Raw genomic sequence first — 24,158 nt, 5'->3', positions numbered from 1 at the left:
AGCCGGCGTGTCTTACATAGGAATTTTCATGTTTTATGCATCCCTACCATCAATAATAAAAATGCAATCAACCATGTTGGAGGAAATATTAAGTTATCTCTCTGTTCTCTCTATAGAAAATATTACAGAATTATTGTCACGGGAAGAGGCAATCAAAGAGTCTGTAGCCAAAAATGTAGGGGAAGAGGGCATGTTGGAGAGGCATGTCACTGGTAAAAATACTGCACCCAATTTCGACAAGCAACAAGCACTTCTCTGGCCCCAGTGTCCTGCAGTTTAACTCAGTTCTGACTCTTATCTCTGTGGAGAGAGTGTCAGATCCCACAGGTTAAGGGCTCAACCCTCCGAGGCCGCCCATCGCTTCAGACACTAACATCAAATCCAGGTTGCCAGCTGGGCTTCTGACCGATGGCTATAGATCGGAAGTTCCACAGCCCCCCACGTTGGGTCTGCTTGATTGGCTAGAGCAGCTCACAGAACCCAGAAGCATTTTACTTACTGGATTACTGGCTGATTACAAAAGGATGTAACTTAGGAACAGCCAGAAACAAGAGATGCAGAGGGCAAGGTAGGGGGAAGGGTGCGAAGCTGCCGTGTCCTCGCCCAGCTAGCCACTCTCCCTAAATCACCAAGTGTTTACCCACCCGGGAGCTCCGACTCTGTCCTTTCGGGTTTTTATGGAAGCTTCATAATATAGGCACAGTTGATTACAACACTGGCCGTTAGAGATTGAAATTAACCCCTATCCCTCCTCTCCTTCCTGGAGGCCAGGGAAGCCACTCCTCCAATCACGCGGTCGGTTCCCCTGGCCACCAGCCCCATCAGGTGCCCACCTAGAGTTACCTCATCACCCTTGACCAAAGACACTGCTCTCAGGAAATTCCAAGACTTTCAGGAGCTCTGTGCCAGAAACAGAATGGATGAAGACCAAATATGTATTTTTTAGGTGGCTAATAAAAATATGGCCTTCTCTGGGTTGTATGATGTTTATAGTATTTGCTTAGTGGATGCGTTTCATTTTTCTTTCCTAAGGGGCTTTTCTTATTTAAAAAAATTTTTTTTACCTTTATTTATTTATTTTTTTGAGAGACAGAGAAAGAGCACCAGTGGGGAGGGGTAGAGAGAAAGAGACACACACACACACAATCCAAAGCAGGTTCCAGGCTCTGAGCTGTCAGCACAGAGCCAGACACAGGACTTGAACCCACGAACCATGAGATCATGACCTGAACCAAAATCGGACACTTAACCGACTGAGCCACCCAGGTGCCCCTGTATTTTTTTTTTTTAATTGAGTAATCTCTATGCCTAACATGGGGCTCAAACTTACAACCCTGAGATCAAGAGTCTCATGCTTGAGGCACCTGGGCGGCTCAGTCAGTTGGGAGTCTAACTCTTGATTTTGGCTCAGGTCATGATCCCAGGGTCATGGAATCGAGCCTTGTGTTGGGCTCCGTGCTGTCAGTGCAGATCCCGCTTGGGATTCTCTCTCTCCGTCTCTCTCTGCCCCTCCTCTGCTTGCATTCTCTCTGTCTCTCAAAATAAACAAACATTAAAAAAAAAAAAAGTGGGTGGCTTCAAAAAGGAAAGTTAAAAGAGTCTCGCGCTCTACCAACTGAGTCAGCCTGGCACTCCTATATTTTCTGCTTAAAGCAGAGCCTCTTAGGCTCCGCAAAATCTGGTATATAATACTTCATTCTTTGTTTCTATTTCAGTGTAAAGAGCTGGCCAAGTCCAAGGCAGAAGTGGCCTGCATCGCAATGTATGAGACAGACGTGTTTGTTGTTGGAACCGAGAAAGGACGTGCTTTTGTCAACGCCAGGACGGATTTACAGAAGGATTTTGCAAACTACTGTGGGTGTTAACAGTTTTATCCTTTGTATTCATGACTCTTAAAATACTTGCAGGGAAGACTTATGTAATGTTTTCTTCTACAACAGTCTCAGCAGGGGCACCTTGGTGGCTGTTGGGTGGTTAAGCGTCTGACTTCGGCTCAGGTCACAATCTTACGGCTTGTGGGTTCGAGCCCCGCATTGGGCTCGACAGCTCAGAGCCTGGAGCCTGCTTCAGAATCTGTGTCTGCCTCTCTCTCTTCCCCCGCCCTGCTCGTGCTCTGTCTCTGTCTCTCTATCTCTCTCTCTCAAAAATAAATATTTAAAAAACCTTTTTTAAAAATAGCCTACACGTTATCCTGAAAATGGTTCTGATACGTCTCTTGACTTGGCATACCAGCAAATATCTGCTTAACACTGATAGGTCCAAGAAACATGGTCAGTGTATTTTGTACTTTGTCCTCAGAGGCACCCTGGTTTTATAAAATAAATTTGAGGAACATAGAGTAAATTGTCTTTGATTCCTAAAATAAACCCACATTAAAATAAATTCTTATTTTACTTGTTCCCAGAGGAAAGGGAATAAAAAAAACTCTGGGCTCGTCAGGTGGTCCATTGAGTTAACAACCATTTTCTCTTTTTTCGCTATGGGACCTTCAGAGCCTTTTCTCTTTTCTTTAACGTTTGTTTATTTTTGAGAGAGAGAGACAGAGTGCAAAGGGGGAGGGATGGAGAGAGAGACACACACAGTCTCGGAAGCAGGCTTCAGGCTCTGAGCTGTCACTACAGAGCCCAGTGTGGGGCTCGAACTCACGCACTGTGAGATCACGACCTGGGCTGCAGTCAGACGCTTGACTGACTGAGCCAACCAGGTGCCCCTTTAGAGCTTTTAATGTGTTATAAGTGTCCAGCAGCTCTAGTGAGTGGATGTGGCCACATGCAACAGAAACTAGGATGTTAAAACCTACACCTTGTATAGCAATGGTCTCTACCATGGTAGGTCATCCACCTAGCACCTTAGTATTTTCTGGAACCAAGAAAGGAAAAACAAAACCCACCAAAGTTATGAGAGGATGTAATGTCATTAGGACTGTGGAGAGAGACAATAGATGAATATAGCTGTAGATGTTTCCAAAGGTCGTCAGAGGGGATGGGAACATGAATAAATATTTACATATGTCCAGATCATCAGTATGTATGTAAGGGAGAGAGGGATTGATTGATTCAGATTGGTTTCCAAGACCAAAATTATAGTCTCCATAATCAGGAAGATAGATTCAAATATGAAGCAATCTTTAAATAATACAGTAAGTGTATAATAGATGAACAGGAAGGGTGTCCTCAACTCATTAATGTCAGTTGCCAGATGGATGTCTAATCGTTGAGATTTAATTACAGACTTTTTCAAGTTTCCCAGTTGCATACTCATTTTTCAGATATAGGGCTATTCATACTTTCTATTTCTTCAGTGCCCATTTCAGTAAACTTTATTTTCAACTTTATTGTTTTAAAAAAAAATTTTTAACGTCTATTTATTTTTGAGAGGGAGAGACACAGAGTACGAGCGGGGGAGAGGCAGAGAGAGAGAGAGGGAGACACAATCTGAAGCAGGCTCCAGGCTCTGAGCTGTCAACACAGAGCCTGACGCGGAGCTCGAGCTCATGAACTGTAAGATCACGACCTAAGCCGAAGTCAGATGCTTAATACACTGAGCCACCCAGACGCCCCTCAACTTTATTTTTAACTTGTTCATTTCATGTACGTTGTTGAATCTGTTGGGGAAAAAAATGGTTTATAGTATTTGCTTTGTAATTTTAATGTCTGTGTTGATGTCTCTACTTTTGTGACGGTGAAGGTCCTCCTATGGTCACTTTCAGACCGTATAGCAAATAACATTTTTGTTATCGTTTCCTTTGAACTACTACTGTTCCCTCTGTGTTGAATTATTTATAGTTCTTTATCAACAGATTCATTTCAGAGGTGACCACCATGTTATACTATCCTGTTCATCATAAATACCCTTTCTTGGGGCGTTTGGGTGGCTCGGTCAGTTGAACGTCCCAGCGTCAGCTCAGGTCATGATCTCGTGGTCTGAGTTCGAGCCCCATGTCGGGCTCTGTGCTGACAGCTCAGAGCCTGGAGCCTGCTTCAGATTCTGTGTCTCCCTTTCTCTCTACCCCTCCCCCACTCATGCTCTGTCTCTCTCTCTCTCTCTCTCTTAAAAATAAATAAACATTAAAATGTTTTTTTTAATGTTTATAAAAAAATCTTGTTTTAGGGGCACCTGGCTGGCTTAGTCGGTAGGACATGTGAGTCTTGATCTTGGGGGTCGTGTGTTTGAGTCCCACGTTGGGGGTAGTTTACTTATAAAAAAAGATCTTGTTTTATGTTTATCCATTTCCCCCTCTTTCCGGTATAATACCAGAAGCGTAGACATTGAGGGAATGTTCGGAACAAGCGCTTGAAGACTGACTGTGCCTGTCGCTTGTTTACAGGCATTGCCGAAGGGGTGCGTGAGGCCAGATCCCCATGTCCTGCGAACGGGATGCAGATCGATTCAGGAGAAACAGAAATACTCAGAAAAGCAGTTGAGGACTATTTCTGCTTTTGTTACGGTAAAGTTCACGTCACCCATTAGGATCGGCATAGGTCACTAAGGAGCTGGAGTGTTACAGATCACTTTATTGGTGTGACTGTTTAGATGCCACTAACATTTAAGACTCTACATTCTCCTTAAGCCAAGAGCCAGATCTTCAGGACCAGAGGGCGCCTTGCAGAAGACAGCTTGATCTCTGCTGGTCCATAGAAACCTCTGATTGATCAGCCTTCATTCTTCATTCTTTGCTTCCATTTGAGGGAGCCCCCACTGCAAGGCCAACGCAATTGTACCTGACCCTTGAACCATGCAGGGGATGGGACACCCACCCCACTGCGGTCGAAAATCCATATCTAATCTTTGACTCCCCCAAAACTCAGCTAATAATAGCCTGCTGTTGACTGGAAGCCTTACTGGTAACAAAAACAGTCCATTATTACCTCTTTCGTATGTCATACGTATTACACAATGTATTTCTGCAATACAGTAAGCTAGAGGAAAGAGTTATTAAGAAAATTGTCAGGAAGAAGGGCATCTTGGCCGGCTCAGTCGGTGGAGCGTGTGACTCTTGATCTGGGCGTTGTAAGTTCGAGCCCCACGATGGGTGTAGAGATTACTTGAAAAAACAAATTCTTAAAAAAAAAAAAAAGAAACAGAAAATCATAAGGAAGAGAAAATACGTGTGTAGTATCATGATGTGTTTATTGAAAAAAGTCTACGTATACGTGGACTTGAGCAGCTCAAACTTGTGTTGTTCAAGGCTGAACTATATTAAAGACATTCGCTGCTGGTTCAGGCACCAACCTCAACCTCACCAGTCTCTCCATGTACTCATGTCTTTTTTTTTTTTTAATGTTTATTTATTTTTGAGAGAGAGAGAGAGCACGTGAACAGGGGAAGGACAGAGAGAGAGGGAGACACAGAATCCGAGACAGGCTCCAGGCTCCGAGCTGTCAGCACAGAACCCGACACGGGTTTCGAACCCACGAACTGTGAGATCATGACCTGAGCCGAAGTCGGACACTTAACCGATGGAGCCAGCCAGGCGTCCCTCCATCTACTCATGTCTTCCACAGGCATTAAGAGGGATTTTTCTTAAGTTTATTTATTTATTTAATATAATCTCTACACCCAATGTGGGGCTCAAACTCATGACCCCAAGATCAGGGGTCACATGCTCCATCGAGTGAGCCAGCCAGGCACCCCAAGATAAGGATTTTTTTAATACCTATGCAGAATTTTATCTCCTTTTATTATTAAAAAAATTTTTTTTAACACGTATTTATTTTTGAGAGACCAAGAGAGACAGAGCATAAGTCGGGGAGGGGCAGAGAGAGAAGGGGACACAGAATCTGAAACAGGCTCCAGGCTCTGAGCTGTCAGCACAGAGCCCGACGCGGGGCTCGAACTCACGGACCGCGAGATCATGACCTGAGCCAAAGTCACACACTTAACCCACTGAGCCACCCAGGTGTCCCCTATTATTTTTTTTATTTGAGAGAGAGAGAGAGAACATGTGCACACACAGGGACAAAGGCCAGAGGGGTAAAGAGAGAGAGAGACAGAGAGATTGAGAGATAGAATCCCAAGCAGGCTGTACATTCAGCACAGAGCCTGACGAGGGGCTCCACCCCTCAACCCTGGGATCGTGACCTAAACTGAAATCAAGAGTCAGATGCTTAACCGACTGAGCCACCCAGGCGCCCCCTGGGTGGCTCAGTCGGTTAAGCATCTGACTCTTGATTAGGCTCAGGTCACCGTCTCACAGTTCATGGGATTGAGCCCCAAGTTGGGCTGTGTGTTGACAGTGTGGAGCCTGCTTGGGATTCTCTCTCTCAATCTCCCTGTCTCTCTCTCCGCCCCCTCCCCCTGCTCTCGTGTGCCTGTTCTCTCTCTCTCTCAACACAAATAAATAAACGTTAAAAAATAAAATAAAATCTTAAAAAAGAAAAGCTGGGTAACTCAGTAACCATACAGGCGTTGGGCTTAGTTGTGACACAAGCGCCTGCCTTAGCCTCTCAGAGTCCTGTCATTTTTAGAGAGCGTCACACGTTTATGGGACCTGCAGGTCCCTGTGAGCATTTGACTGTGGGGGACCTCGAGCCTAGGGGATCTCAGAGTCTCAGGCTACGCTTCTGAGAGAAATGGGGCTCCTGCACCTGGGGGCTGGCCAGCCAGCGCAGCACGACTGACCCGGCCCCAAGATGGTGACCCGAGGCCACGTTGACTCCATAACTTCTCCACAGGCAAGTTGGCCTGAGTTGTGCAGAGCCACCTAGGGTCCTTGTGGACCTTCGGGTGGGGGCTCTCATCCTCTTTGGGCACTGAGTAACCGTGGGGCACCCTCTGCTGCCCTGGGTGTGCCACCTACAACCGAATGGAGAAGACCTGTTATTTCCTCTTTCTTATGTGAAGATGTAAAGTAAAACGTCTCATAAGCTTTTCCTGTGGCCCTTTGGGAATTCTATTAACGGGTTATAGAGGACTAGGATGCTTCAGCTGTTACTGTGGCTTCAAAGCCGGGCATTGCCACCTGTGTTTCTTTCTTTTTTGTTTGTTTTAAAGTGTATTTATTTATTTTGAGACAGAGAGGTGGGGGGAGGGGCAGAGAGAAAGGGAGAGGGACCCTCCAGCAGGCTCCGAGCTGTCAACACAGAGCCCGACGCGGGGCTCGATCTCACGAACTGCCAATCATGACCTGAGCCGAAACCAAAAGTCAGACGTTCAACCGACTGAGCTACCCAGGCGCCCCAGCACCTGTGTTTCTTTACTGCACTGAATGCAGCTGACAGGTAGGGTTTATGTTCGTACCATCTAAAGACATCTCCCCTCTTCTAGGCAAAGCCTTGGGGACCACAGCGATGGTGCCTGTTCCGTACGAGAAGATTCTGAGGGACCCAGCGGCCGTGGTTGTGCAGGGGCTTCCAGAAGGAGTGGCCTTTCAGCACCCCGAGAACTATGGTCTCACCACCCTGAAATGGATTTTGGAGAACAAAGCGGGGATTTCATTCATCATCAACAGGTGGCAGGCTCTATCCCCCTCATAAAGCCTAGTTCATTTGAGGATAAACTGACAGCTTAATTTCAATTCGTTTGTTAATTATGTCCTCTTACACTTAGAAGTTGGTTATTCAAATGTTTAATCTGTCTTTCACGTCGGGTAATAGTGTCGGTTTTCTTGCAGACCTTTCGTAGGTCCAGCGAATCAGCTCGGTAAGTGACAGCTTCTCATAATCGGTGACTGCCCTTGGCTACTAAGCCAGTCCTGCTTTTCTTTAAAAAAAAATTTTTTTTTGTTTTAATGTTTCCTTTATTTTTGAGAGACTGAGAGAGACAGAGTGCAAGCGGGGGAGGGGCAGAGAGAGAGGGGGAGACACAGAATCCAAAGCAAGCTCCAGGCTCTGAGCTGTCCGCACAGAGCCCGATGCGGGGCTCGAACCCACGAGCTATGAGTTCCTGACCTGAGCTAAAGTCAGATGCTTAACCGACTGAGCCACCCAGGCACCCCTCCAGCCCTGCTTTTCTTACTTGAAATGCAAGTCTGGTACATTCTAAAGCTTGTGTGTCCCTTGCCTGCTCACCATGGAGGAAGTAACTTCTGGCACCCCGGGGTGGGGGGGGGGCGTGCCTCTTGTGGGGTGCTCAGCTCAGGGAAGGACACACCCCGACAAGAGCTGAAGGGATTCTGCTCCCAGGTCTGAAGCCGGCAAGCTCCCACGGCCAAGCTCCTAGGTCTCAAGCCGGCAAGCTCCTACTGCCCACAGAGGACAGTAGGCCTATCTTGTCCTCGAGTCCAGGGTCATGAGGATGCTGGGTCACTTGATAGTCCTTTGACCCCCAGCCACAGGCCGGGCATCGTTGGGTTCGGGAGTGGATGGAGGAGGTATGGCCATTTCTCGTGCTTCTGAGACTCACCGTCTAGAAGGAGCAAGTCTGTCCAACAGAGAACCAGGGGTGACCCGAGGTCTCCCCAGGATGCCCGGCGGAAATCCCCGGGAGTCCTGGGGAGGGTTTAGAGTTGTATGATCAAAGGGGCTTTGTGGAGCCACCAGGTGGCTCTCAAGCCGAGCAGGGTCTCAACACGTTGGTTCTGCCGGGAGGCCCATCCACGTGCCCAGGCAGAAAGCAACGTGGATGGGTGTTTGAGGCCGAGTTTGAGAACCCGGGGCCCTTCGTAATCTCCTCAGTTTACGACGACGAATGGACCAAAAGAATAGCAATTTTTCCAGAAGCGTTTAGAGATCCACCTCTGCCCACTTCTTATTTTCCCAGATTATTAATCTGGAACATAGCTGGAAACTGTGGGCCGTACCTGTCCTGGAGAGACCAGGTCTGTCTAAGAGGGTGCTGTGCTGAGACTACCTAGGTACAGAGACAGGATGTCCAGAGAGGGGTGGGCAGAGTTCACGAGGCGCACGCGGGAGCGCACAGGGCTTGGGCTGCTCACAGAGCCCAGTCCGTTTCCAGAGCAATGGAACGTTCCCAGAATTCCCTAGCTTATGTTGAAGGGGAGACCTGAGAGGGAGGGGCGGCGGGTGACTGGGCGACCGTTGCCCCAGTTGGCTTGTATTTTCATCATAGAACAGTAATAGCCACACCCGCTAATTCATTGCTTCCGGCATACCCGGAATGGTTCTGTGTTCTTTGCACGTTTTAATTGATCCTCACCCAACCACCATTTTCAGATGAGGAAACTGAGGCCCAGGAAGGTTTAGTGACTTGCTGGAGGTCGCTGCGGCCCCTGTCTACTCCTCAGCCCCCACTCTGCCCACACACACGGCGCGAGGACACGGGGGCCGCTTTGAATTGGTCTCTCCCCACTACTATTCTGTAAAGGCCTGGAGCTGGAGTTCTGTTCTCTCTGTATTTACTTTCACGTTACATGCCTTCGAATGGTGTCATTTTCAAGGTGCAGAAAGGGGCTAGTGTGTGTCTTTTTACTCCTGCACAGGTGGGTCTTTGGTGGTCACGGATGCTAAGAGATCGGTGACGTCACCAAGTGAAAGGTAAGGGAAATAAAAAAATCCACATCTAACCCCAGAGTGTTAGTTTTTAGACCATGGAAAGTTTCCCTTGTTTTGTTATATATTCTTTATTCAAAAGGATGTTTGAGGTTTTAAGACTATGTTCAATGGACTCCTTTAATGTTATAACAGATTATTAAGAACGTTAATGTTACATGAACGAGTTAGTTTTGCATTGAGCTGGATGGCGGGCAGGGGAGGTAGGACGGCGTGGAGATCTGGAGATTGGGGGGTTTGAGTACAGTGCGTCCGGATCCCCGTGGTCACATCTCACCCCGGCCGGCTTGTCTTGACAAGGGTTCCCTTCTCCTTGCAGCTGTGGCCCCATCAGTGTGAAAACTGAACCCATGGAAGATTCAGGTATGTACACAGATGCTTATAGAATCGAGTATTTGGCAGATTATCATTTGACCCCTTTCTTTTGTTTTACTTCTAAAACATGGACTTGCAGTAAACTAAGAATGGGGGGCAGGGCGCTTCCTCAATTTGGTTTTAAAAATCTACAAAAAGCCGAGTGAGAAGCTAGAACCTTTCCCACTGAGGTCAAGAACGAGGAAGGATGTCCCCTCTTGAACTTCCTTCCAGTGTTGTACTGAAAGTCCTTGCTAATGCAATAAGACAAGAAAAGGAAATATAGGGCACACAGATTGGGAATGATGAAATATAACTGCCTTTGTTCACAGATGACATGGTCATCTATATAGAAAATCCTGGGGCGCCTGGGTGGTGCGGTCGGTTGAGTGGCCGGCTCTTGATTTTGGCTCAGGTCATGATCTCACGGTTGTGGGATCGAGCCCCGCATCAGGTTCTGTGCTGAACGTGGAGTCTGCTTGAGCTTCTGTCTCTGTCCCTCCCCCTGATCACTCTCTCTCTTTCTCTCTCTCAAATAAAAATAAATGTTAAAAAAAAAAACCAAAGAATTGACCAGTGAAAGGGGTGGTGGTGACTAGGGCACTAAATAACCTCAATAGGGGCCTTATCCCTGCCTTCCCCCACTCCTCAAAGAAAGAAAAATGGCATTGATTAGAGGGGAAATGTTAAAAGGTCAAAAAAATGTTTTAGATGCAAATGCTTGAGGGATGGGAAAATCTTTGAAAGCATTAAAGGGGCAAAGGTTAGAAAGTACATAAAACCAAAACTCAAAATTCAAGTTAATAAAAATGAACACAAGCTGGGGCACCTGGCTGGCTCAGCCGGAGGAGTGTGTGACTCTTGATCTCAGGGTTGTGTGTTCGAGCCCCATGTTGGGCGTCGAGCTAACTTTAAAAAAAAAAAAAGAAGAGCTGTGCAGTCGGTTAGGCGTCCAACTCTTGATTTCAGCTCAGCTCATGATTTCACGGTTCATGAGATGCAGCCCCCCCGTCAGGCTGTGTGCTGACAGCACGGAGCCCCCTTGGGATTCTCTCTCTCCCTGCCCCTCCCCTGCTGGTTCTCTCTCTCTCTGTCTCTCTCTCTCTCAAAATAAATAAACTTAAAAAAAAAAAATAGGTCTCTTTTTGTCTTTAAGCTCTAAACTGAACCCGGGGCTTGAACTCACAACCCCGAGATCAAGAGCTGCACACTCGTCCGACTGAGCCAGCCAGGCGCCACGAGGCCTCTTTGGTTGATGCTTCCTTTTGGAGATGTGGTTCAGTTTAGACAAAAATGTGCTCCCTACTAACATGACTCTCTACCTTGGATTTCATGATGCCATTCAACTCGCTGCCGGACGGCCCCTGAGAGCCTCATTTCTTGTGATATTTCTGCACCCCTTGCTACACAGAACAAGTGTCAAAATGGTTTTGAGTTTCAAATTTCTCTCTTTCTCTCTCTTTCTCCCCAAAACAAAGTGGCTTCAAACAATGATTAGTCTTTTATTTTTCTTTTATTATGTTTATTTATTTTTGACAGAGAGAGAGACAGAGCACGAGTGGGGGAGAGGCAGAGAGAGGGAGACACAGAATCCGAAGCAGGCTCTAGGCTCTAAGCTGTCAGCACAGAGCCCGACGCGGGGCTCGAACCCACGAACCGTGAGATCATGACCTGAGCCGAAGTCAGATGGATGCTTAACTGACTGAGCCACCCAAGCACCCCCAAACAATGATTAGTCTTTCTGGCAATTCCACACATTGGCCGGGTAGCTGTCTGCTCCCAGGTGACCTCGCTCCTGGGTCCGAGGCCGCTGGGAGAGCCTGGCCTCTGTCCGCTTGGTCTCACGTCCCCTGGGAGCCCGGGCGCGTTCACACGGCCACTCAGTTCCGAAGCAGCATCTCGGACGCACCTGCACTCTTCAGGCCTCGGCTCGCGTCCTGTTGGCCAACGTCCCATTGGCCAAAGTGAGCCATGAGACGAGGCCCAGCTTTACAGGATGGAGAAGTAGCCTCCACTTCTAGAAAAGAGCAAGAGAGACATTGCAGACAGGCATGCACACCGGGTGGGAGAAACCTGTGGCTAATTTTGCATGCTACCACACCTTTCCCTGATGACGGGTTTTGGTTTCACTAACGTAGTTCCCCCAGGTTTTGAAATTTTGAAATTCATGTCATTGTCGTAGGTAAGATTACACGTAGCCACCGAGTGATGTATGGAAGGCTTGAATCACCGTATTGTACCCCGGAAACTGATATTACACTGTGTGTTAATTAACTGGAATTTAAATACAAACTTTACAAAAAAGGGGGGCGCCTGGGTGACTCAGTCGCTTAAGTGTCTGACTTCGGCTCAGGTCATGATCTCGCGGTTCGTGAGTTCGAGCCCCGCGTCGGGCTCTGTGCTGACAGCTCAGAGCCTGGAGCCTGTTTCAGATTCTGTGTCTCCCCCTCTCTGCCCCTCCCCGCTCACTCTCTGTCTCTCTCAAAAATGAGTAAATGTCAAAAAAATTAAGGAAAAAAACCTTAAAAAGGTGACATGTGCAAATGCATATCGCATTGGAGAAGAATATTTTACCGTATTTTGCATAAACGCACGTATGTACGAAGCCTCCTTGAAAAGGAAAATGTTCCCAAACTGGGAACCAGACCTTCTTCTTCCCTTCTTTCCCTCCCTCCCTCCTTCTGTTCCTTTCTACATCCTTCTCTCCTTCCTTCCTTCTTTCCTTTTATATTGATTTTATAGTGTTTTGGTTCTGTTACTTGTATTGTTATACGGGAAAGCCGACTGTTCAGTGTGTGAGCCCCACGTTGTTTTGCTGGCGATCACGTTGCCCTGTTCATCAAGGCAGAGCCTGGAACTGTCCCAGCCGGTCCTAGTTCTCTGTGCCCTAACACGCGATTTTATGATTTTCATTGCTTCCAAAGGCTCGGCACCGAGAGCGACGGCTGTGTCAGTCAAGAAGGAGTCAGAAGATCCTAATTACTATCCGTCTAATATGCAAGGTAATCCCATTTCGTTTTCATTTCCTTCCCCAAATGTTGTTTGTGACAGGAAGTTTTTGTGTCGTATTTTTAAAAATTAATTTGTTTTGAGAGAGAGGGAGATAGAGAATCCCAAGCCGACTCCACACTGTCCGCGCAGAGCCGGACGCGGGGCTTGAACTCGCAAACCACGAGATTGCGACCTGAGCCGAAATCGAAGAGTCGGACGCTCAACCGGCTGAGCCACGTAGGCACCCCCGAGATGAGAAATTTTAATTAGCCCCCATCTGGAAAACAGGCCGAAGCAATACGTTTACTGGGATGTAGCATACTGCCATTTAAAGTAAAGCATTTTACGGTTAGGAAATAGATCCGTGTTCAGCCTAAATCCGCATGCTTCGAGGCAGACGTGAAGACAGAGGTATCCTGGTGCGTTTTACTTGAGCTTGTCTGTTAAGTATTCTTATTTTGCATGTTCTAAAGTATGTCCCCCTAATCCTTTGCTGTCCTGTCTGTCCCCTAAGTTACTAAGAAAATATCGAAAGATCAAGACATTCAGGTACCCCGTTCTTAATAATATTTGCCTCATTGATGTCATACAATTTAAACGGCGGAACAGCAGACACTGATTAGCTGGTGGGCGGTCTATGCACTCGCCTGGCTTGGCCCTGTCCCCAGAGACCGGATCCCTGCCGGTCCCCGACGTGGTACCAGTTTGACGACGTGGTGTTGTGCGGGATGGTTCTAAATCCTCGACCGAGACCAGGTTTGAAGCGCTTCCTACAAAATCTTAATTTTGAAGTTTTCCTGCAGCATTACAGAGCTCTGTAACGTAGACACTTTTTTCAGAATACCTGGGTGGCTCGGTCAGTTGAGCCACCCCCTCCTGGTTTTGGCTCAGGTCATGATCTCAACGGTGCGTGAGTTCGAGCCCCACGTTGGGCTCTGCGCTGACAGAGTAGAGCCTGCTTGGGATTCTCTCTTTTTCTTTCTCTCTCTCTCTCTCTCTCTCTCTCTCTCTCAAAATAAACAAACTGCTTTTTTCAAAAACTCTGAAGACCAGTGAAAAAGTGTCCATTGTCGCGGCACCTGGGTGGCTCAGTCGGTTGAGTGTCCAACTTCGGCTCAGGTCACAATCTCACTGCTTGTGGGTTCGAGCCCCACGTCGGGCTCTGTGCTGACAGCCTGCTTCCGATTCTGTGTCTCCTTCTGTCTCTGCCCCTCCCCCACTCACACTCTGTCTCTCTCTTTCTCAAAAATAAATAAACATTAAAAAATATTGTTTTTACATAAAATACTTAAGGGGCGCCTGGGTGGCTCAGTCAGTTAAGCAGCCAACTTTGGCTCAAGTCATGATCTCATAGTTTGTGGGTTCGAGCCCCGTGTCGGGCTCTGTGCTGACAGCTCGGAGCTTGGAGCCTGCTTCAGATTCTCTGTCTCCCTCTCTCTCTGCCCCTCCCCCACTTGCATGCTGTCTCTCAAAAATAAATACACATTAAAAGAATTTTAATACTTAAGAAAAAATTTAACCAAAGAATTGCAAGACTTGTACACTGAAAACTATAAAACGTTGTTTAAAAAATTAAAGGAGATCTAAATAAACGGAAAGATATTCTGTGTTCACGGACTGGAAGACTTCCTTAAGATTGTTATGGAAATTCAAGGAACCCGGAATAGCCAAAACAATCTTGAAAAAGAACAGAGTCAGAAGACCCACATTTCCTGATTTCAAAACCTACTGCAAAAGCTACAGTTATCGACTGTGGTCCTGGCATAAGGTTAGACAGTGGATATTCAGTGGAATAGATTTGAGAGTGCAGAAATAAACCCCTATCTTTATAGCTACTTGATTTTCAACAAGGGTGCCAAAACAATTCATTGGGGAAAGAATAGTCTTTTCAAAAAAATGGTACTAGAATAACCAGCTTTCTACATACAGAAAGATCCATTCGGACCTCTACCTCACACCATATACAAAAACTAACTCAAAATGGATCAGAGACCTAAATGTAAGAGTTAAAAATTCTCATGCACTTAGAACTCCTGGACGCAGATGGTTGTGACCTTGGATTAGATAATGATTTCTTAGCTAGAGCAGCCAAAGGAAAAAAATAAATTAAACTTCATCAAAATTAAAAACTTGTACTTCAAAGAACTCTATCAAAAAAGTAAAAAGGCCACCAATGGAATTAGAGGAAATGTTTGCAAGTTATATATCAGATGAGGATATCCTATCCAGAATAAGAACTGTTTTAACTGAACGACAAAAATGCAAATTATGCTATTTAAAATGGAAAACGGGGTGCTGGCTGGCTCAGCCAGTGGAGCATGTGACTCTTGATCACGGGCTTGTGAGTTCAAGCCTCACATTGGGTGTAGAGATTACTTACAAATAAAATCTTTAGGGGTGCCTAGTTGGCTCAGTCAGTTAAGCGTCTGACTTCGGCTCAGGTCACGATCTCATGGTGCGCGAATTCGAGCCCCACACGGGGCTCAGACCCTGGAGCCTGCTTCAGATTATGTGCCTCCCTCATCTCCCTGCCCCTCTCCCGCTCATGCTCTGTCTCTCTCTCAAAACCATAAATATTTTTAAAAAAAGAAAAAAGGCTCTGAAGATCCCATAGTGAAAAAAGGGGGCACAGAAAAACAGGATATGGAGTTGGTGACTATTGGCACCAGGGAAGGGCACGTGGAATTATTGTACCATCCCTGCTTCTGTAGGTGTGAAACTTCTCCAGAGTGCAGGTAAGACAACAAAAGACATAGAGAAAGGATCATTTGTGTGAATTTTATTTCAAGGAGTTGAAGTATTTTTCATGTGCATTCCTGCGTGTGTCTTGAACTGTTTGGACGGTTTTAAATGGATTCTTGTTTAGGGGAACCTGGGTGGCTCAGTAGGTTAAGCGTTCAGCTCTTGGTTTCGGCTCAGGTCACGATCTCACAGTTCGTGAGTTCCAGCCTCGTGTCAGGCTCTGTGCTGACAGTGCAGAGCCTGCTTGGGATCCTCTCTCCTTCTCTCTGCCCGTTACTCTTGCTGTCTCTGTGTCTCTCAAAATAAATAAATAAACTTAAAAAAATTCTTTTAAATAACAAACATAAATGGATTCTTGTTTACATTTTGCATTTTGCCCTTTTTAAATATCTGTATCATTTGCTTCCCTTTCAGACAGCCATCATCCTTCTGGGAGCAGCGACGTAATAGACATGGAATTATCCATGGAAGGTTGGAAAAGCCATTTTATGCTTTTTTCTTTTTTCTTTTTTTTTTGGTTTTGTTTTAGTCTACAGTATTTTGCAAAGAACACAGTCTTTGAAACGCCCATGACGCATGTTTGAAACTAAGGCAGCTTCCTGGCATGCCTTCTTAGAAAACCAGATGAGTCTTAGCCCTAGAATGTGGCTCTGGGAATCTGTGAGTCTCTTCCTTCTCCGACCTGTAAGAGATTCTACGTAAAGCACCTGGATTAGAGGTCGCGTGGTGAGAAAACTTCACATCTGTGTCATTTGTTGCTTTATTCTTTTCTCTTCTTGAATGGGTATACCAGAATTCTTTTTTTGTTAATGTTTATTTATTTTTTGAGAGACAGAGCATGAGCAGGGGAGAGCAGAGAGAGAGGGAGACACAGAATACGAAGCAGGCTGCAGGCTCTGAACTGTCAGCACAGAGCCCGACACGGGGCTCGGACTCACGGACCGCGAGATCGTGACCTGAGCCGAAGTCGGACGCTCAATGGACTGAGCCACCCAGGCACCCCAGCGTTGTTGTTTTTCTAATGTTTATTTATCTATTTTTGAGAAAGCACAAGCAGGGAGGGTGCAGAGGGAGAGGGAGACAGAGAATCTGAAGCAGGCTCTCCACTGTCAGCACAGAGCCTGATGTGGGGCTTGAACTCACTAACTGTGAGAACATGACCTGAGTCAAAGTTGCACACTTAACCGACTGAGCCACCCAGGCATCCTTGTGTGGTCTTTTGTTTTTGTTTATTTTATTTTATTTTATTTTATTTTATTTTATTTTATTTTTAACATTTATTTATCTTTGAGAGACAGAGAACAAGCAGGGGACGGGCAGAGAGTGGGGGAAACAGAATCTGAAGCAGGCTCCGGGCTCAGAGCTGTCAGCACAGAGCCCGACGTGGGGCTCGAACCCACAAACTGTGAGATCATGGCAGATGCTTAACCAACTGAGCCACCCAGGCGCCCCTATTTATTTATTTTTGATGAGGGTCATACAGAAAGGGGGAGGGAGAATCCCAAGCAGGCACGGGGCTGGAATCCATGAACCGCAACATTGTGACCTGAGCTGAAATCAAGAGTCGGACACCTTACGGACTGAGCCATCCAGGCGCCCCTGTGTCATTTTTAATAGCTTCTCTGAGGGGCGCCTGGTGGCTCAGTCGGTTGAGCGTCCGACTTCAGCCCAGGTCATGATCTCACGGTTCGTGAGTTCGAGCCCTGCGTCGGGCTCTGTGCTGACAGCTCAGAGCCCGGAGCCTGCTTCGGATTCTGTGTGTGTGTCTCTCTCTGTCTCTCAAAAAAACACGAATAAACATTAAAAAAAATTTTTTGTAAAAAAAGATAGAGGAAGGCCTACATGGGAATCCAGGTAGAACTAGTATGGAGTGAGAATCAGAGAGATGTCACTGGATGTTGGCCTTTGAAATACTTTGTTTCTGAAGAGATTTTTTTTTTAAGTATTTTTTTTTTTTAGTAATCTCCCCACCCAGCATGGGATTCGAACCCACAACCCCAAGATCAAAAGTTGCACACTCTACTGCCTGAACCAACCCACTCCCCCAAGAAGTTTTTTATTATTACAGTACAGCAGGAAACCCATTTATGATACACCTGAATTCGTTTGATTTGGGTTTTTTTTTTTTTACCTTTTTAACTAAAGATTCAGAAAAAGCTGCAAGAAGAGTCAGAGAGGTCTGGTGTCTTCACCCGTTTCCCCCCAAGCATTACGTGTTCCATTACCATAGTCCAATATCCAAACAGCTGATTTGTTTTGCGTCTTTCTCCCTTCGTGAACAATTAATGGAAGGTATTTTTTTTTTTTTTAGTGTTTATTTATTTTTGAGAGAGAGACAAGAATGCTTTCTTTGATCCCTGTGATTCCTGACAACAAGGAAACGCTATGACCACAGGAATTCCATTAGATGGACATTCTGTGTCCCCTGACGTGGGTAACCGGGTGTTGTGTTATAAGATCTGAGAGTTTCTTCTCTCCCCTTAACCCTTATAAGGTTGTCCTTTCTTACCCTGTGATCCCTTTGAAAGTTAAAATTACAGGGGTGCCTGAGTGGCTCAGTCCGTTGAGCGTCCGACTTGGGCTCAGGTCATGATCTCACGGTTCGTGAGTTCGAGCCCCACGTCGGGCTGTGTTCTGACAGCTCGGAGCCTGGAGCCTGCTTCAGATTCTGTCTCTCTCTCTCTGTCTCTCTCTTGGCCCCTCCCCCGCTCATGCTCTGTCTCTGTCTCAAAAAAAAAAAAAAAACATTAAAAAAAATTTTTTTTAATTTTAATTAAAAAAATTTTTTTAATCTTTTAGTCAAATAAAAGTAAAGTTAAAATTACCTTCAGGGATGCCTGGGTGGCTCAGTCAGTTAAGCATCCGAGTCTTGATTTTGGCTCAGGTCATGACCTCATGGTTCGTGAGTTCAAGCCCTGCATCAAGCTCTGCACTGGCAGCAGGGAGCCTGCTTGGGATTCTGTCTCTCCCTCTCTCTCTCTTCCCTGCCCCCACTCGTGCTCACTCTCTCTCTCTTGAAATAAATAAATAAACTTTGAAAATGCTTTTAGGTTTAGGGGCGCCCAGCTGGCTCAGTTGGAAGAGCGGGCGGCCCTTGATCTTGGGGTTGTGAGTTCGAGCCCCACGGTGGATGTAGAGATTACTAACAAAATAAAAATAAACAAAATTGTTTACAAAAATTACCTTCACGTTTATACCTCTACGTGTATTAAGTATGACACATGTCTAAAATGCCAGGATAAGCTCCTCTTGGAAGGCGAGATTACATAATAACAGATGTCATTTTAGAAATCTTTTTTTTTTCAAGATTCCACTCTGCTTGTCCCATCAGAAGCGTGTGAGGACCCCGAAGCCGAGGTGAAAATTGAAGGTCAGTTGCCTAAAGCCTTGTCAGAGTGACACGTGGCTGAGTGTGGCGTTCATCCATTCCTAAAGGGGTTATTGGGGGGGGGGGTGGTATATGTGGGGGTGGGGTGTGTATGTGGGGGGTTGGAGGTGTGTGTGCGTGCGTGTGTGTGTGTGTGTGTGTGTGTGTGTGTGTGTTTTACGCCATGCACATCAGCACCAGACTGTCCGCCCTCCCCAGTGAGGGAAGAAGGAAGGGGGATGGGCAGGGAGGGGAAGAGGGAAGGGGATGGGCAGGGAGGGCTGCATTTCCCTTAGAAAACACACCCCCACTTCCGCTAGATGGATGAAGAGTTTATAGATAACAACTGATCGGGCCTAGAAGCAGTAAACTCCGTTCAACGGCAAGTATCTCACAGAAGTCAAGTTCGAAGTGTGGTTTTAAACAGATTTATTTTTAAGATCCACCACGTAAGATAATTTTCATTAAAAGACTTACACACTGACGTGTAATCTGTTTGGGTTTTGTTCAGATGTCTGTTTCAAAACCACATCCAAGGGGCGCCTGGGCGGCTCAGTCGGTTGAGCGTCTGACTCTTGGTTTCGGCTCAGGTCATGATCTCACAGTTCGTGGGTTTGAGCCTCTCTCTCTCTCTCTCTCTCGCTTTTTTTCCTTTGCTTGTTTGTTTTGTTTCTTATATTCCACATATGCGTGAGATCATATGGTTTTGTCTTTCTCTGATTGACTTATTTGCTTAGCATTATACTTTCCACATCCATCCATGTTGTGGCAAATGGCAAGGTTTTTTTTTTTTTTTTTAATTTTTTAATTTTGGGGAGAGTACACGTGGTGGAGGGGCAGAGAGAGGGGGACAGAGGATCTGAAGCAGGCCCTGTGCTGACGGGTTGACGACAGTGAGCCCGATGTGGGGCTCGAACTCCCGAACCACGAGATCATGACCTGAGCCGAAGTCAAACGCTCAACCGACTGAACCGTCCAGGTGCCCCAAGATTTCGTTCTTTTCTTTATGGCTGAATAATGTTCCATTGGATATGTATATACATCCCTTCCTCTGTGGATAGACACGGGCTGCTTCCATAATTTGGCTATTATAAATAATGCTGCGATAAACATCGGGGTGCACGTATCCCTTTGAATTCGTGTTTTTATGTTTTGGGGGTAAATACCCACTAGTATGATTACTGGATCGTAGGGTAGATCTATTTTTCATTTTTTAAGGACCCTCCACACTGTTCTCCAGAGCGGCCGCACCAGTTTGCATTCCCACCAACAGGGCAAGAGGGTTCCCCTTTCTCCGCATCCTCGCCAACACCCGCTGTTGCTCGTGTTGTTGACTTTAGCCATTCTGACAGGTGTGACGTAGCATCTCGTTGTGGTTTTGATTTGCATTTCCCTGTTGCTGAGTGACACTGAGCATTTTCATGTGTCTGTTGGCCATCCGGATGTCTTCTTTGGAGAAGCGTCTGTCCACGTCTTCCGCCCATTTTTTAATTGGATTATTTGGTTTTTGGGTGTAGAGTTGTATCAGTTCCTTATATATTTTGCATAATTCACGCTTTATTGGATCTGTCATTTGCAAATATCTTCTCCCATTCAGTAGTTTGCGTTTTAGATTTGTCGATGGTTTCCTTCGCTGTGTAGAAGCTTTTTGTTTTGATGTCGCCCCAACGGTTTACTTTTGCTTAAAAGCAAGATTTCCCTCGCCTTGGGGGACATTTCTAGAGAAATGTTGCTACAGCCGATGTCGGAGAAATTACTACCTTGCTCTCTTCAAGGATTTTTATGGTTTCAGGTCTCACATTTAGGTCTTTAATCCATTTTGAGTTTATTTTTGTGTATGGTGCGAGGCGACGCGGTTTCATTCTTTTGCATGTGGCTGTCCAGTTTTCCCATCACCATTTGTTGGAGAGACTGTCTTTTCCCCCTCATATATTCTTTCCTCCTTTGTTGAAGATGAATTGACCATATAATTGGGGGTTTAGTTCTGGGTTTTCTGTTCTAGTCCATTGATCTATGCGTCTGTTTTAATGCCAGTCCCATACTGTTTTAATTACTACCGCTTTGTAATAGAACTTGAAATCTGGAATTGTGATGCCTCCAGCTTTGTTTTCGTTTTTCAAGATTGCTGTCCGAGGTCTTTGGTGGTTCCATACAAATCTTAGGAGTGTTTGTTCTAGTTCAGTGAAACATGCTCTTGGTATTTTGGTAGGGATCGCATTGAGTCTGTAGATGGCTGTGGGGAGTATGGCTATTTTAACAATATTTGTTCTTCCAGCCCATAAGCATGGAATGTCTTTCCATTTCTTTGTGTCGTCTTGAATTTCTTTCACTGGTACTTTTAGTTTTCAGAGTACAGGTCTTTTCACTTCTATAGTTAAGTTTATTCCTAGACATTTTATTGTTTTTGGTGCGGTTGTAAGTGAAATTGTTTTCTTAATTTCACTTTCTGCTGCTCCATTATTAGTGCACAGAAATGCAACAGGTTTCTGTATATTGGTTTTGTATCCCGCAACCTTAGTGAATTCCTTCGTCCATTCTGGTAGTTTTTTGGTGGAGTCTGTGGGATTTTCTATATATGGTATCATGTCATCTGCAAATAGCGAGAGCTTTATTTCTTCCTTACCAATTTGGATGCCTTTTATTTCTTTACATTATCATATTGCTTACATTATCAAACTCTTTCCATTATCAAAAAGGGAGTCCTTTTTAATTTAGAGATAATATTACTTCTCATGAAACACCACAGGGTCTGGATTGATTTTGCCACGATTAGGGAAATTTTGAGAGCAAATGAATGCTCCCATCTGGACTTGATTCTTCCATTTGTACTTTATATATTTGAATTCTAAAAATGGTGTCATCAAGTTCATTGTTCTAGGGGGAAAATCCCTCTCGTCACTATTTTTTTTTAAGTTTATTTTATTTTGAGAGAGAGTGTGTGTGCATGAGCAGGGGAAGGGCAGAAAGAGACGGAGTTAGAGAATCCCAAGCAGGCTCCGTGCTGTCAGCTCGAAGCCCAACGTGGGGCTCGATCTCATGAACTGTGAGATCACGACCTGAGCTGAAATCGGGAGTCGGCCGCTTAACCAGCTGAGCCACCCAGGCGCCCCTCATCACTGTTTATAACAGAGAAAAAGCAGGTGTGGCGTAAGTGCCCAGCAGTTAGCGAAAGGGTCGTGGCCACCCGCTGGGGAAAATGCTCATGGGCATTCCGTGAAAGTCAGCTGTCTGGCTCAAGACAAGTTAGAAACAAAACAGAGGGACACTCGAGTCATATTTTACAGTAGGATCTCAATTTTGTTTAGAAAGAAATTTCATATAGAAAGAGAAAACTTAGGGGGCGCCTGGGTGGCTCAGTCGGCTAAGCGTCCGACTTCGGCTCAGGTCACGATCTCGCGGTCCGTGGGTTCAAGCCCCGTGTCGGGCTCTGGGCTGATGGCTCAGAGCCTGGAGCCTGCTTCCGATTCTGTGTCTCCCTCTCTCTCTGCCCCTCCCCCGTTCATGCTCTGTCTCTCTCTGTCTGAAAAAAAAAAAAAATTAAAAAAAAAAAAGGAAAGAGAAAACTTAGGCGAAAATACAAAAAGAAAGAAAAAAGGAGCCATAGCCACCAGTATTAGAATTAACGTGATTTTACTTTTCTTCCTTTTGCCTTTACCGTTCCCCTGCCCTGCTCCACCGGAAGCATAGATTCGTTAAGTATTGGGGGAAAAGTCAGGTCCTGATGGGTTCTGTGTGAAGGGACCACTTCTCTGCAGGGTGTTAACCCTGAAAGCTTTATTGGGAATTATGTGGCGATGCCGTCAGGATAATTAGACTCGGAGGAGGTGCTTTCCTGTCCGGGGACGATGTCCCTGACCCCCCCAGCCAGCAGGGGTAGATGGATTTTCCCTTAGACGGGTAGATGTGTGCGGATTCACTCACATCCGAAGTCAGGGGGGCCTCAGTGGGTTTAAACGTGATATTTACATTGCCCAATTTCAGAGCCATCATAAGGCCTCCGGTACCTCCCATTCTGAGCCATACGGTGTGGGGCTTTTTCCCCCTAAAACCCCACGAAAGGAAACCCTTAAATTACCTTAAATGCTTTTTATTGTGGTGAAACTCACATCGCATAAAATTAACCATTTTAGAATAAATGATTCCGTAGCATGTAGTACATTCATGGTGTTGGGCAGCCACCACCTCTATCGCGTTCCAGAACATTTCTGTCTCCCCAGAAGGAAACCCTGTACCCATTACCATCCCTCCCCATTCTCTCCTCCCCCCCCCCGTCACGGTCATCCACCAATCTACTCTCTGTCTCTGGATTTACTTGTTGTACATAGTTCCTACCGGTAGGATTGCACAATGTGTGACCCTTGGGGCCTGGTTTCTTTCACTTAAAATCTCCAAAGTTCAGGGCTGGGTGGCTCCGTTGGTTGAGCATCCAACTTCAGCTCAGGTCATGATCTCACGGTCCATGGGTTCAAGCCCCACATCAGGCTCTGTGCTGACAGCTCGGAGCCCGGAGCCTGCTTCGGATTCTGTGTCTCCCTTCTCTCTGCCCCTCCCCTGTTCATGCTCTGCCTCTCTCTGTCTCAAAAATAAATAAACGTTAAAAACAAATTTTTTTTCAATCATGGTTTATCCGTTCTTCCATTGATGGACGTTTGGGTTGTTGCCTCACAGTACTTGTAAGAATATAACAGGGACGCCTGGGTGGCTCAGTGGTTAAGCATCTGGCTCTTGATTTCAACTCAGGTCATGATCTCATGGCTCATGAGTTCAAGCCCCATATTGGGCTCCGTGCTGTCAGTATGGAGCCTGCTTGGGATTCTCTCTCTGCCTCTTCCCTGCTCGTTATCTCTTTCCCTCTCTCCCTTTCTCTCTCAAACATTTTTAAAAAAATATAGCGGAACATGTCAACTCACTGTGTCGTACCCCTGAAGCTATTGTGACGTTGTATGTCACATCTCCTTCAATTGAAAAAGGAAACGGGGGAGCCTGGCTGGCTCAGTTGAAAGAGCGTGTAACTCTTGATCTCAGGTTCATGAGTTTGAGCCCCACATTGGGTGTAGAGATTTTTTTTTTAAAGAAATAGCTTTTTTTATTTTTATTTTTTTTTTCAATGTTTATTTTTGAGGGAGAGAGAAAGAGCGAGCAGGGGAGGGGCAGAGAGAAAGGAAGACATAGACTCTGAAGCAGGCTCCAGGCTCCAAGCTGTCAGCACAGAGCCCAACACGGGGCTCGAACCCACGAACTGAACCATGAGATCA

At 45.9% G+C, this 24,158-nt stretch overlaps 1 protein-coding gene across 1 annotated transcript in view; it reads left to right on the top strand.

Moving 5' to 3' along the window:
- LOC102959053 (general transcription factor II-I repeat domain-containing protein 2B) overlaps positions 1-24,158 on the top strand; it is a 48,345-nt gene that overhangs the window by 15,492 nt on the left and 8,695 nt on the right. Inside the window, 9 exon segments of the mRNA XM_042971514.1 lie at positions 1,716-1,854; positions 4,328-4,447; positions 7,267-7,450; positions 7,613-7,641; positions 9,380-9,434; positions 9,769-9,812; positions 12,728-12,805; positions 15,951-16,007; positions 18,844-18,906. Coding sequence (XP_042827448.1) covers positions 1,716-1,854; positions 4,328-4,447; positions 7,267-7,450; positions 7,613-7,641; positions 9,380-9,434; positions 9,769-9,812; positions 12,728-12,805; positions 15,951-16,007; positions 18,844-18,906 — 769 coding nt within the window.

Source organism: Panthera tigris, chromosome E3, assembly GCF_018350195.1.
Source record: "Panthera tigris isolate Pti1 chromosome E3, P.tigris_Pti1_mat1.1, whole genome shotgun sequence".
Taxonomy (NCBI): domain Eukaryota; kingdom Metazoa; phylum Chordata; class Mammalia; order Carnivora; family Felidae; genus Panthera; species Panthera tigris.
The sequence above is the reverse complement of the archived record's forward strand: the minus strand, read 5'-3'. Positions and strand labels throughout refer to the sequence as shown.